Source organism: Schistocerca serialis, chromosome 4 (genome assembly GCF_023864345.2).
Source record: "Schistocerca serialis cubense isolate TAMUIC-IGC-003099 chromosome 4, iqSchSeri2.2, whole genome shotgun sequence".
In the NCBI taxonomy this organism is placed as follows: Eukaryota; Metazoa; Arthropoda; class Insecta; order Orthoptera; family Acrididae; genus Schistocerca; species Schistocerca serialis.
The window spans coordinates 432,337,813-432,353,301 of record NC_064641.1 but is presented as its reverse complement, the minus strand read 5'-3'; the positions used below and the strand labels follow the sequence as shown (position 1 = coordinate 432,353,301).

At 39.8% G+C, this 15,489-nt stretch overlaps 1 protein-coding gene across 1 annotated transcript in view; it reads right to left on the bottom strand.

The window, feature by feature from the left end:
• Positions 1–15,489, bottom strand: part of LOC126474512 (acetylcholinesterase-like) — a 74,562-nt gene that overhangs the window by 41,347 nt on the left and 17,726 nt on the right. The window contains exon 3 of the mRNA XM_050101983.1: positions 10,956–11,232. Coding sequence (XP_049957940.1) covers positions 10,956–11,232 — 277 coding nt within the window. The remainder of the gene's footprint in view (positions 1–10,955; positions 11,233–15,489) is intronic.

Sequence of the window (15,489 nt, the reverse complement as noted above, 5' to 3'; positions counted from 1 at the left end):
CTTTTTCTTATATATAGTATAAAAATCCTATGCTATACGGTAAACGGGGAAATTAATGAAACGCTTTGTTGCAATATAAGCATGGTTTGTATTTACAGTAAGCTACTTAAAACAATGATATGTGTTAGTAGAGGTTTCACTTGTTAGCTGGAATTGGTTTGTATTTTCTTTCTCTTTTTTCTTTGGAGCTTCTTGTGAAGTGACCAACAGTAGTCTCCCAACATGCTGGTGTTCTACCGGCCGCTGGCCGGGGTGGCCGAGCGGTTCTAGGCGCTACAGTCTGGAACCGCGCGACCGTTACGGTCGCAGGTTCGAATCCTGCCTCGGGCATGGATGTGTGTGATGTCCTTAGGTTAGTTAGGTTTAAGTAGTTCTACGTTCTAGGGGACTGATGACCTTAGAAGTTCAGTCCCAAAGTGCTCAGAGCCATTTGAACCATTTCTAACGGCCTTGGTAAAGTTTTCCATCACTTTAATGTCCTGGTGAAAACACTCTCCTTGCTCCTCACTAACTTCTACCATATTGTCCAGGAAGTAATGAAGGTGACTGTTCAAAAAGTGAACTTTCAGGCTCATTAAACATCTTAAAATTTAAACTTCTTTAACATTTTATCCATAATAGAAACATATTCTGGTCTTTTTCATGTCCTAAGAACTTTATAACGACTTGCTTGAATGATACCCATGCTTCTTTCTCATTTAAGGTCATTGTCGTTTCAAAGTTAACATCAAACAACAATTTTCTAATACCAGTTCCGACAGAGACGCCTTCTTTTAGTTTAGTTTCTGAAAGGTGTGGAAACTTTTAGCAGAGATACTTAAAACATGGTCCATCTTTAGGCAAAGCCTTTACAAACTGTTTCATTAGGCCCCCCTCACAGTCCAGTTCTTTTTGCACCATAGTTGATCCCTAGCCCTGCTATCCCATTTACACAAGAATCCTGGAAATTTGGTAAAGCCGCCTTGGTGACCAAGGAGCATGCATGTCACTTTTAGATCGCCACATATCATCCAACCATGAGCTGAATAGCCTATTTTAATTCGCACTATTTTTAGGTTTTCATAGGTTTCTTTCATATGTACGGAGTGTCCAACAGGTATAGATGCATACATCTTACCACTGTATAATAAAACATCCTTCAAAGTAGTTTTGTATGAATCAATAAACAGCCTCCAGTCTTCCTTTTTGTATTCAACACCAAACTCGTTCATCCGAATGGGAATGCCTGAGCAGTACACTAAATCACCTTCTTGTTGAAAAAACTTGGAAAATTGCCGCTCTCTCTTTCTATATATGTATATGCTGATTCCAACTGCCATTAGGTTATTTTCTTTTAATCTAGAGCCAAGCAATTCAGCTTTTTAAGCCGAGATCCCTAACCAAACCCGTAAGTTCGGTCTGAGTGAAGTGGCCGTGCGGTTAAAGGCGCTGCAGTCTGGAACCGCAAGATCGCTACGGTCGCAGGTTCGAATCCTGCCTCGGGCATGGATGTTTGTGATGTCCTTAGGTTAGTTAGGTTTAACTAGTTCTAAGTTCTAGGGGACTAATGACCTCAGCAGTTGAGTCCCATAGTGCTCAGAGCCATTTGAACCATTTTTTTCGGTCTGAGTAAACAATGTGGACTCTAGACTTTCTGTATTACAATGGAATTTATCATCATCTGGTCATCTAAATCACATTGTACATGAGAAAATACTTCTTTTGGAATAGATTTTACATCACCTGGTGTTTCAGGAACCGGAAAATCTACACCATGCGGTACTGGTCGGATGGCGGACGGAAGGCTAGGGTAGCTTATTACCTTCTTGTTTTTCGACTTATGACCAGTAATATCAACACTGCAGAAGTAGCAATCATCGGAATGATTTCTTGGCTCACTTCATATCATAGGAACAGCAAATCTAAAGGGTTTTTTCACCTTTTCGGACCATTTTCTCAGATCTTCAACACACACATAACATACCTTACGCGGCGCCCAAGAATTGTCTTGATCACCAAGTTTAGATCAAAATTATGATAGTTGAACCTTTCTCACAAGATCTGCAATGTTTCTTTGGTGTTTTTAACCGCAAATTCACAACAAATATAACAAAAACTGTCAGCAGAGTTTTTACAACCACGATTACAGATTGTACTGAGCACACGTACAGGAAATGGGCAAGTGAGGTGAGGCTGACAGTAAACAAAACAGCATCTGTTAACACAAAAATAGAATCGATTTTTTTTGCCAACAAACGTTTTTCAGCGCTGCTACCAACGTCATCTACGTTCATTACACCTCCGCTTTAAATTATTTTAACTATATAAAAGCTGTTAAATTCTTTAAAAAATCGCTTAACTTAATTAATTCAGCTGTAAAATTTGAAGAAATGGTGGCTGATACAGTTTTTTAAGTATCATATTTAGATTTTATTTGGATTTACCACCCTAAAAACATAAGAATAAGGTATTTTCAGCAAAAAAGTTTTTCCATCGTTGGCTTGTGTAATCTAATAGTCATGGAGGGCTGAATGCGATCATAGGGAAAGGAGTTGAAGAGAGGGTTACGGGAGAACATGGGCTTGGTAATAGGAATGAGCGAGGAGAAACACTAACTGAGTTCTGCAATAAATTTTAGCAAATATTAGCGAATACTCAACCATCATAAGAGGATGGAATATGCTTGGATAAAACGGGGAAGTTAAGAAGATTCCAGTTATAGTACATCGTAGTCAGGCAGAGATTCCGAAATCATACTCAGGGTTGTACGGTGTACCCAGGAGCAGATGTAAACTTAGATCACGATTTAGTAATGATGAGCAGTAGGGTGAAGCTTAAGAGAGTATTCAGGAAAAAACAGGGCGCAATGAAGTGGTAAATGGAAGTACTAAGGAATGAAGACACAAGCTTTAATTTCCCTGAGGATGTAGATACTACAATAATGAATAGCTCAATAGGCAGTTCGCTTGAAGAGGAATGGATACCTCTAAAACGCGTCATCACAGAAATGGGAAAGATAAGCACATTTACAAGGAGGTTAACAACGAAGAAACCACGGGTAAGAGAAGAAATACATCAGCTGATCGACAAAAGAAGGAAGTACATAATTGTTCAGGGAAATTGAAGAATACGGAGATAGAAGTCCTTTAAGAATGAAAGAAATAGAAAGAGCAGGGAAGCTAAGCCGAAGTGGTCGTCGAAAAATGGGAAGAAAGTGAAAAGTAAATGATTGTCGGGAGCACTGACTCAGCATATAGAAAGCTCAAACACCTTCGGTGAAATTAAAAACAAGGGCGGTAACATTAAGAACGTAGTGGGAGTTATGCTGTGCATTGTGTATTCTACTGTTACAGGCAGAGGAGAGAGTGGATAAGTGGAAAGAGTGTATTGAAGTTATGAGCGGAAGGACTTGCCTGACAAAGTGATAGAAAATGAAATAGGAATCGAAAGGGAAGAGATAGAGGATCCAGTATTAGAATCAGAATTCAAAAGAGCAAATAAGGTAGAACGGATTGATAACTTTAATCGGAATTTCTGAAACCACTGGCGGAAGCGACAACTAAACGTCTGTTCAGGCTAGTGTGTAGAACGTATTTCACTGGTGATATACTAGGAGACTTTCGAGAAAACATCATTCACACAACTCAGGAGGTAGTAAGAGCTGACAAGTGCGAGAACTGTCGTCAGTCAATTGAACAGCACATACATGCAAGTTCATGATAGGAATAATACAAAGCAATATAGAAAAGTAATTTGAGGATCTAGTAGATAACAGCCAGTTTGGCTTCAGGAAAGGCAAAAGTATCAGAGAGGCAGTTCTGTCATTGTGGTTGTTGATAGATGCAAGCCTAAAGAAAAATCAGAATACGTTCGTAGGATTTGTCGATCTGGAGAAAACGATCGACAATGTCAACTGGTGCAAGATGTTAGAAATTCTGAGATAAATAGAGGTGAGCAGTATGGAAAGGCGTGTAATATGTAATACGTACAAGAAACAAGAGGGAACAATAAAGACTGAAAGACCAAAAACGAAGTACTCGGACTAAAAAGGGTATAAGGCTGGGGAGTAGTCTTTTGCCCTCACTGTTCAATCTATAAATCGAAGAAGTTGTGGCGGAAATAAAACAAAAATTCTAGAAAGGGATTAAAATTCAAGGTCAAAGAATTTCAGTGATAAGATTCGCTGTCGGCATTGCTGTCCTCAGAGAAAATGATGAAGATTTAAAGGATCTGTTGAATGGAATCAGTAGTCTAAGGGGCCGGTCGTGGTGGCCGTGCGGTTCTAGGCGCTACAGTCCGGAACCGCGGGACTCCTACGGTCGCAGGTTCGAATCCTGCTTCGGGCATGGATGTGTGTGATGTCCTTAGGTTAGCTAGGTTTAAGTAGTTCTAAGTTCTAGGGGACTGATGACCAAAGATGTTAAGTCTCATAGTGCTCAGAGCCATTTCGAGCCAGTAGTCTAATGGGTGCAGGAAATGGATGGAGAGTAAACGGAAGAAAAACCAAAGCAATGAAAAGTAGCAGACATGATAACAGCGCCAAACTTAATATCTGAATTGAGGAGCGAAGTAGACGGTGTCAAGGAATTCTGCTATCTAGGCAGCAAAATAACCCATGCTGGAAGAAGCAAGGAGGACATAAAAAGCAGACGAGTACCATTAAAAATGGCACTACTGGCTGAGAGAAGTCTGCTAGTGTCAAACATAGGCCTTAATTTGAGGAAGAAATTTATGAGAACTTACGTCTGGAGCACAGCATTCAATGTTAGTGAAACATGGACTGTGGGAATACCGGAACAGAAGAGAAATGAAGCGTTTTAGATGTGCCGCTACAGAATAATGTTGAAAAGTTGATAGACTGGTATCGATAGGGATAAGGAGGTTCTGCGTAGAATCGGCAAGGAAAGGAATATATGGAAAACACTGACAAGAACAAGCGACAGGATGATAGGAGATCTGTTAAGACATCAGGCGGTAACTCCCATGATAATAGAGGGAGCTGTAGAGGGCGAAAACTAATGTGTAAAAGCTTAAACATGTTTAAATAAAACAAATGTTATTAACATTATCCTTCATGTCTTTATATTTGCAAGCCTCTGGCGATACAGATCTCCGAAATGTAGCGTGTAACATTACGTTTTGTAACGTAACTGTTTGGTTCCTAAGAAACAGCGTGCTGCTACCGAGTTTCGAATTCGAAGTGTTCGTCCCCTGATGGAGCTTCCCCTCCTTCAGCAAGACAATTCCAGACCACAGACGAGCAGTACGGTTTCTGCAACAACCTGACGCCTTTGGTTCACTGTCATCGACCATTCTCCATAGAGACGCAACTTGGTCGCATCCGAATTTAGTCTCGTTCCAAAACCTAAAGAAGACCTTCGAGGACTTCACCTTGATAGTGATGAAGTGGTGCAGAAGTAAGTTTGCGACCCCGTCAACAAAGTCAAATATTCAATAGGGACGGTATCAACAAACTGCTCTCCCGTTGGGAAAAATTTGTTTGTGCGCCAGCGTGACGATGTTCATAAATTAATAAGATGTTTTAAGAGTTTTCACATAAAAATTTCGGAGGCATTACTTCCCAGCACACCCTTGTACTTCTAACGCGGGTTGTGAAGCACATATATAGTCAATTAAAGTAGGCTACGAATCTGATGGTTGCACTGATTTAATTTATGCTCACACTCCCTCTGTAACTGTTACGAAACACTGATGAACAGACAACACAGATGCTCTTACCTTTCCTGTTCTCTTTGTCTCACGGAAATGTATTGGGATGTACATCGATAGTCGCAATGGATATTATCCACATTGTTTCGACATGTAATCGAAAGCGCGATATAACGTCATTGTAGCCAAGCCTGAGAAACGCGTCGATCGGAATTGGTGGATAACGGCTCTGGAACTTAATATGCTATTTATGTTTAAAGAATCCATGTGCAAAGTGTAACTACTGAATAGCATTCGTTGGCTCCAGTTGAACTTGCTTGATGAACACAGAGGTGTGTAGACTGCACGAAAATTCGGAGCTGTTCAATGAGTCATGGAGATCATGGGCTATGTTTTAGATTTTAGTTACTGTGATATTACACAAACGGAAAGTACTTAAACTATAGGAGGTGGATCTCGAGCCACACATGGTCAAATACCTGTTATCATAGGCAGGAAAAGTAGATATTTTTAAGGATAAATCCAGACAACAGGTTTCCCTGCCTAAAGAGTATCTCCAGCACTTTAAAAAAATGCTGAAACAATCACTCAAAAGACAGATTTTTAACACCTGAAACATCACGTAAACCAGATGTCACAAAGGAACAAAACATTGGAAAGAGTTACATGGGGCATTTCACAGACTTAACAATCCTCCATCAAAACATGTAATCAATAAAAAATAAAATACAACTATTACAAGTTGAGCTCCAATCTTTGACTTGCACAGAAGTTTGTATTACTGAGCACTGGTGTAAAGACACAGAAACCCATCATGTAGCATTATCATTGTATGAAAAGGCAAACTCTTACTGCAGAACTACTTCAAGATGTGGAGGATCGTGCATTTATATCAGAAAAGGAACACAGTTCAAATCAAGACATGTCCTCAGTACCGTAAGTGAAGAGAAACACTTTGAAATATCAGCTATTGAATTAACAGCGCTTGACATCACCAAGAAATTAATCATTTTGTGTGTGTATAGATCTTTTTTCAATAAGTTAACAGAAGTTCTAAATAAAGTCTCAAGTACAAAGGTCAACATAATTCTTTGTGGGGACATTAACATCAACATAACATCATAAATGAATCCAGCAGCACCTTCATAAACATCCGTCAAAGTTTGTAATATCCATATTGATCAATAGTACAACAAGGGTTACCACAACGACTTCATGAGTAATTGACCATGGGGCCACAAATATGGACAGGGAAAAATGTGATGTATCTGTAAAAGATCTCGGACTATCAGACAATCTCTGTCAAATAACAACAGTAAAGTCAGGCATCGAATCATTCCCTAAACTACGAGCCTACAAACGACATCTATCAGGAATGAAAATAAAAGATTTTTTAAAAGAACTACAAAAGCAAAGCTGGGATGAAGTGTATAAGGAAACCAATGTGAATATGAAATTCTCTAAATTCTCCACATTGTTTAAATTGAACGTTGAAAAGTATGCATGTATGTATCAACATCTCACAAATCAGATGGATAACTACAGGTATTAAGAAGTCCTCCCAAACACTTAAACACCTCAGTTCTATGCAAAAGACTCGCAGTGATCCAGAATTATTAAATTTCTATCATCTGTACAAGCAGATCTATAGGAAGGTGCAAAAAGTTGCTGCAAAAAATTCATTTAATGACAAAGTAATATATAATGCAGAGAATAAAAGCAAAGCAGTCTGGGATGTTATAAAAAAGGGAACAGGGAGAGGCTAATCAACACAGAATAACATACTGCTTAGGGAGGGGGATAAACTAATAAATGATCCACAACACTTAGCAAACTATGTAAACGAGCATTTTTCAAGTATTGCAGAGAAGTTACAGCAAAAGTTCCCCCAAACAAATATAACACCTTTAAATAATGTTGCACTAAATACAATGATGTTACTTTCAACCACAGAGAATGAAGTCAGTAAAACAATTCAAAAACTAAAAAATTAAATGTCAGTAGGCTTAGATGAAGTACGAATGTGTGTACTGAAACAATGCAAGGGATTATACAAGACCCAGTGACAAATAATATAAATGAATCCTTCACATCAGGGACATTTCCAGAGCAGTTAAAACAGGCAAGAGTTGTACCTTTGCTTAAGAAAGGTAATGCAGAAGACATAGAAAATTTCTGTCCCATTTCCCTGCTGTCAGTATTCTCAAAAACAATGGAAGCAATTATGAAAGATAGATTAATGAATTACCTGAATAAATACAATCTTTTAAGCGAATCACAGTTTGGTTTCAGAAGTGACAAAAATACGGAGTCAGCCATAGTAGAATTCACAAAAGTTGTACCTGATACTCTTGATGAAGATGAGTGTATCACAGGCATATTTTTGGATCTTTCTAAGGCGTTTGATACAGTCGACCACAAGATTCCATTAAATAACTTAGAAGCGTTAGGAATAAGAGGGGTAGCTAATGACTGGTTTCAATCACTTAACAGATAGCGTACAAAGAGTAGATATAACACATACTTCAAATAGATCTAAACATTTAGTAAAACACTTACCAGAATCAAAATACATTAATATAGGAGTTCTGCAAGGACCAATACCGCTCCTGATATACATCAATGACTTGCCCAGTAGTGTTACTCATAGTGAAAAAATCCTCTTTGCTGATGACTGCAATATTATAATGACTGAGAAAAAAAGAGAACTCTTGGCCGAGAAAGCAAATGAAACCCTCAAGGAAGTTTATTATTGGTCAATAAGTAATAAAGTGGCATTGAACATAAAGAAAACTAATGCCCTGAATTTCAGTTTGAAGAGGAAAAATGACAATGTTAAATTAAATGTAAATGGCACCTCTATAGACTGTGTAACAAATGCAAAATTTCTAGGAATGAGTATTGATTCTCAAACGAAGTGGTGTGAACACACAAAGGTACTTGCAAACAGAATGGCATCAGCATGTTATGCCCTTAGAATCCTATCATCAATGTGTAACATGCAGTGTCTTTTAGTTACATATTATTCATATGTACACTCAGTTGTTAGCTACAGAATTCTTTTTTGGGGAACAAATGCACAAAATATGAACGCCAGAAAGGAGCCATAAGAATAATAATCAAAAATACTAGTCGAGCTCAATATAAAGATCTGTTCAGTACATTGGGGATTTTAACTGCTCCATGCGAATACATATACCAGTCAGTTCTACACATCAAACATAACTTTGGTAATCACTGCACAGACAGTTCTGTCCATAACTATGCAACAAGAGATAGACCCAACTTACATTTAGCAAGAAAAAATAAACGTAAAACTAAAACAGCATTTTCTACCATGGAATAAAACTCTAAAATAAATTACCAAAAGAGATTAAAGAATTTGCCAAAATACACTTATTTAAAAAGGCAGCTAAAAAGTACCTGTTAGGCCATACATTTTATACATCGAAGGATTACTTAGCTAAAACAAAAGTAGGGGTTTGATACAAATGCTATACAAATAAATAATAATAATAATGATTATAAAACATACAACATTCCATATAACACCTTCTTTTTTCCTTCTTTTTTCCTTTCTAGAAATAATTACCCCCAAGCTATGTGTATCACAGTACCAATACCTCTTCCTCTTTCTGAGCTCAACATCACACTCATTATGGAGGGATGCTGAATAAGTTTTTCAGAATAGCAAATGGGAAGTTGCGGTACAGAAAATGGCCCAGAGGTCACCACTGTGCGTGTGTGTGTGTGTGTGTGTATGTGTGTGTGTGTGTGTGTGTGTGTAGTGAGTGAAGTGTTATGAAACAATGTGTGTATAGTGTGTGCTGTGACTGATAATGAGATATGAGTGAACAATGTGGCGTTACATTATGTAATAAGTCATTTGTAAAAAAAAGTATTGTATATCAGGAGTAAATCTAATGATTGTCTCTAACTAGAAGTCTGTAAATATATGCTATATGAATTAGCTTATTTTAAATTGATCTAAATTTGTAAATACTCTGACATGTCCTAAATCCTTGTAAAAAGAGATCTACGGATGAATAAAGCTACTACTACTACTTAGTGTAGAGTAATGAAATTATTGGAATACATTTTCTAGGTAAATTATTTAAGTGCAAGAACATAGCTCATTGTAAGTGCAAGATAAGCCATTGCAAATGTGAATTGTTGATGCATTAATAACCGGTGTAAACACCACAGTGTTGAATGCAAGCATGCAAACGTCCATTAATTGTGTTGTACAGATGCCGGATGTCAGTTTGTGGGATGGAGTTCCATGCCTGCTGCACTTGATCGATCAATATTGCAGATCATGAATGGCAGCTCAACAGCTCCAATCACCATATTGACGTTCGTATTTCCAGTCAGGGTGTGTGGGACAGCCACAAGAGTACCCCTGCTGTTATAGGAAATCGTACCCCTGGGATGACTCCAGGTGTAGGTCCAGAGTGTCTAGCATGCAGACAGGTTGGTTGCAGGCCCTCAGCTGGCCTGCTTCTGACTAACACACGTGAATTAATGGTACCGTGGCAGAATCAGTTTCGTCAGAAAACATAACTGCCTCCCTCGCTGCCTTCCAATGAGCTCTTACTTGACACAATTGAGGTCGCAAACGGCGGTATTTTTTGGTCAGTGGAATGCACGCTACACGGTGTCTTGCCCGGACCTGTGCCTGAAGTAAGAGATTTGTAACAGCTCGCAAACTGCTACTCCAAATGCTGCTGAATATGCAGTAGGATGCGCCAGAGTCATAAGCCGTAGACGATTGTCTTCCCTCTCGGTAGTGACGCATGACCGTCCAGAAGCCGCTCATCTTGTCACAGTACATTCTCGTGACCACCGCTGCCAGCAATCATGTACAGTGACTACATTCCTGCCAGATCTTTCTGCAGTATCGCAAAGGGAACATCCAGATTCTTGTAGCTCTGTTACACGACTTCATTCAAACTCAGTAAGGTACTGACAATGGCGTCTTTGTCGCCTTAAAACCGTTCTTGACTGACATCAAATCATCACGTCCAATTTCATAGGTAAGTAACGAGTATGACCGTTTGAGTTACAGCTTGTATTTAAAACAAACCTGATTTGCATCCTCGTGGCGGCGTGACTAGCACCATCCGTACTCGACTGGTGAGAAATCTGAATAGACATCATCTTTTAGATGTACAAACACGCTTACCAACTTTCGGTTATGTCGCACAATTCTTTCTTGATGCTGCGATTTTTTTCGTCAGTGTATTTTATTTTGTACTTAAATCGCAGGGCTATTTGCCATCTTTACTTTTGTTACACGTACTTACCGAGCGGACCCAATCGGTAGTTGACAGTGACCAGTATGACTCCATACGAGACGAGAAAGTCAGGCCCGAACTTTAGACCTGCACCGCTGCCGTGTGAGAAGCCTCCGCCGTGCACCCAGAACATGACGGGCAGCCCTGCGCCCTCCTCCGGAACACCGGGCACATACACGTTCAGGTAGAGGCAGTCCTCAGATCCGGTGCCGTCCTCTTGCACGCAGTCGCTGCCGTATTCTGTGGCGTTGAACACGCCCTCCCAGGCCGCTACTGGTCGTGGCGCCTGACAGAAATCAGTTTCTGGTTGAAATATGAGAAGAAACTCGATGACAATTATACTGACATTGTTCATAGTCGCTACTGTCTTGTACCACTGGGGTGTTTTTGGTGATAATGGTAGCCATTGTTTTATATATATATATATATATATATATATATATATATATATATATATATACTTTTTGTTGATATTTAGTTCGATAGTGCTTATAGACATGACGAATTTAGTTATTATCATTCATCGTTATCACCAGCATCAGCCATATGATATCCAGAGGGCTTAAATGACGGACTGAGAGCAATATGTTCCTTAATCAAAAATGAGCCTCTTGGTATGCCTCTCGTTTCTCACAGTTTGTCAGTGAGGTTCCGAAACACCCTGTATAATATCATCATTAACTACTTTGCAACCTCTGGTTGTTAAGGTCAACCTATAGACTTTTTCCATGAATTACGGTCTTTAAAAGTACTTATACAAGTTTTATAATATCGTCCACCCACTTTACATTAGGCTTTCGTCTTAGTCTTTTCCTATCTCTTGGAATCCAGCTATCATCAGTTCTTCTGGCTACATTTGCCATTTGCATTTCGTTCCCCACTCTAGTCCATTCCCCAGCCCATTTATTTCCTTTCTTTTTCCCTGTATTAATCCCCGGCATCGCCTCTTTGCTCGCTAAACAACCCTCAACTGCTCTGCACATTAAAATTCCACGCCTCACGTGCTTAACTCACAACTTGTAACGAAACTGATTATAAGGTTTCCTTCGTCTACATACAGGAGGATCACAAGTAACAGCCCCACTTAGTTTACCAAAGCATTGCACACCAGTTAAATTCTTCTTACTTCTATTCCTTTCTGTTCAGTAACCGTCTATCACAATCGGAACATGTCACCCGATCCTATGATTTCACTGTTAATTTGTACCACGTTCATTTCTATACGTTGGTTAAAAGAAGGAATGATCAAAAAGTTTCCCTCGAAGATCGTACAGTCCAGAAGTGGTATGTTAATCAGGCAAAATTACCTTGAGCACTGAGACATTCATCTAACTGACGCAGCAGAGCGAAGATACCCGTTTCATAAAACACCGTGCAACTTATTCCTGCACATCCTAATCCAACGAGAATCGTCGACCCTTCAGGACACTTCTTAAGGGACCGAAGGCGTGATAATCGTACGGGGGGAGATGAGGACCGTAGGGCTGGCGCTCGAGTGTCTCCCTCTTAAGTTGGCGTAAGTTCTCCATTACGACATTTGCGATTTGGGGAGGTGCATTATCATCAAGCACCAGCTGCCCTTGGCGCTGTTTTCCCTGACGTTTAGCATTAATTGCACGCCGTAATCTCTCCGGTGTTTCTCAGTGCAGTTCTCCATTCATGCAGACACCAGGTACCTTGAAATCACTGAGCAGTGAGTCCCGGTCATCAGCGAACAGGGAGGACATCAGCTATCTGGAAGATAGTTGGAATGAGAGGACGATGGATAACATCACAGCATCGTCAAAGGCCGGCTTGTTGTTGTCGGTAATGGATCAGACTGCCCCCCCCCCCTCCCCAGATCGATCGTCTTGTGTTGAATCACAACCAGCGCGAAGCTTGTTGTAGCATTCCACAACGGTGGCTTCCTTCAACAACATGTGATGGATGTCTACCGGTGCTTGTCGTTCGCTAACTAACTGTAAGAGAAGAATAACAGGAATTTGGTCCTGTTTGGACGCATTTGTTAATAAATACGTCATATTTCACGTTTTCGCATTTACAACACGCACGTCGGAAAGACACGCATCCACATTAATACCTTTCCTGCAGTTATGTGCTTATATATACGTATTGGAGTCGCGTTACATTGCATATACGGTGCATTAACGCCGTCAAACGGAAAATTTTTTATCGCCTTTTACACATTATTTACGTTTTATGGTAAGTAGTGTTGAAGCCTATTTTCAGAATAGTTTTGTGAGCTTGCGTTCGTTGCTGAACTTCTTCTGCGCTGAAGGCAAAAAGTACAGCGTCATCAGTAAAACTAAGATGTTCAGATACCTTCCATTAACTAGTAGTCGTCTTTTACTTTCCCGTTTTAAGGATGTGAAAACATATATTATGAATGCTTTGAATAGTTTTTGTGGCGCTAAATTTTCTTACCTAATTTATCTTTCAATTCTGAATTTCTCACTATCCAGTTGAACTCTAATGCCAGTCCAATCACTTACATACACCTACCTATTCTTCTGTTTACTAACGTAACATGTGACAGTGCCTGTTCTTCATGGCATGCCCGTAAGGGTGTTTTTTTTTTTTTTATACTGGTTGCTGGAGTGGCCTCTACTAACAATGTGGGGGAGAGCCACTAATTACGTACATTTCAATGTCCATTTCAGACTCTCACGGTGTGCAGCTACCTTTGCGTGACAGTTTTGTGTGATACGAGAAAAAAGTACGGCTGAGCTGCTCACGACCGCCACTGCAGAGCCCTGTAACCCTCAAGACCCACTGTGTTACCTGACAGAGGTTAAAATTATCATTAGTCCATGCTTATGTGGTCAGTGATTTACCAAAAAGTAAACAGAAAGGAGTGAGTTCGAGTTTATTACATTTAAACCCGTAAAATATAATAAATATTTCAATTATTTTCTCCCTCCTTCAGAAGATGCCACTAAATTGTTCCAAAGAATCAGGAAAACAAAGACGTCCCTCTACACCGTGTTAGCTACATCAATTTGGATTGTACAGAGGAAAAGAAAAGCGCTTTCCTTAGTGAAATATTTATCTTGTCTTTACAAGAAACTCTCTCGACTCTAGCATTCCAGTTGTTACATAATCATTTGAATGCTCAGAACTCAAAATTTCGCGAAACTAACGGTTGTACACTAGCCACTTACACTTCGGTTCCCTTCCTATTCATTGCACCAGAATTGCGGTGCTCAAATCTTTCCAGTCATGAACGAACCCTGTTCTTCTACACTTCTCGTCGAACTTAACGCTATAACTATCTTTTATTCAGCGAATCAGTCATCACAAACTTCCGACTTCCCAGCAGTCACAAAAAAATTGTTAATAAAGTGTTGGTCATTCTTCATTTAAGCAACCAACTTGCTCATCCAACACAAAAGCATAAACAAGTGATAGCAAGCCGTCAAATAAACTGAATGTGTTTTACATGATGGGAAATTCTCTTCCTATATATGTGGCAGCCACGGCTACAAAATGCAGATTCGCTTCTCAGCACCCGTCGCTCAGAGCAATATGTACCACTGAATCCCTATTCGTTGTCATTTTCTTGGCATCAGTAGCACAAGTGCATTGCTTAATCAACAATTTTCATTGTCTTGAAAACTGCAACTATGCAAGTTCTCAAACTGTGGCGTAGATCATTCTTTCGCCATCTTTGAAAAAATCAGAAATTCTAATTCCTATCTGCAGATACACAACTCCATACATCCCTTAGGAATATTAGGATTTTGTCGGATTACACCGTGAAGTATGCTGCACATCGTACGTCGAGGAAACAAAGAATACACTTGATACGGTGTTGCGTCGTAAGGGCAGCAAATTTATTCTCACAAGGCAGTCAATAATCAAGGATTTCTTGACTGGTCTGGCAGTCATGAAATTTGCCATCATGCAAAGGGGCCACTCTATAGTGTGGTGTTCATTTAAATAAAGGTACAACATTTCTTATTCCTAGCAGTAGTTTAAGCGTAGCATAGGTGGACTTAAATTTAGGATCCAACGTATGGTTACATCACAGGAGACTTAAATGTTTATACTTCGGCAGCAGGGGAGTTGGGGGGTTGCTTTAAGCTTTGGATAGCTGGACTTCAACTTGGAGCGAGCGGTGAGAATGTCAAGGTAGAACCTGGTGACCATGGTGTGACAATCGTGACTGCAGGTCCCTAAACATATGAATGATTAATAGTTTGGGAAACCCTGTTCTCATATCACTGAAAGCACTTCAGCAGACTGGTTACTACCTATATGATGAAAAACTTCTTCAGGTTGAGACTGGCCTCTTCTGTCTAGCACATAGGCCTGCACCTGCAAGGGTAACAAATACCCTTTGTTCTAGAACTGATACAGAGGAGATGGGGGTGATCTTGCACTTTGTTCCAAAATCGCAGACTTTGGCCTATAGGGCAAACAGACATTCTTTGTCTCAGGGGATAATTGGGCCACAGTGCAAGCTGGGCCAGTATCCCTCTCTTTGATTCTAGTATGGCAATACACCATCTTGGATTTTTTGCTACCTATTTATAGTTAAGAC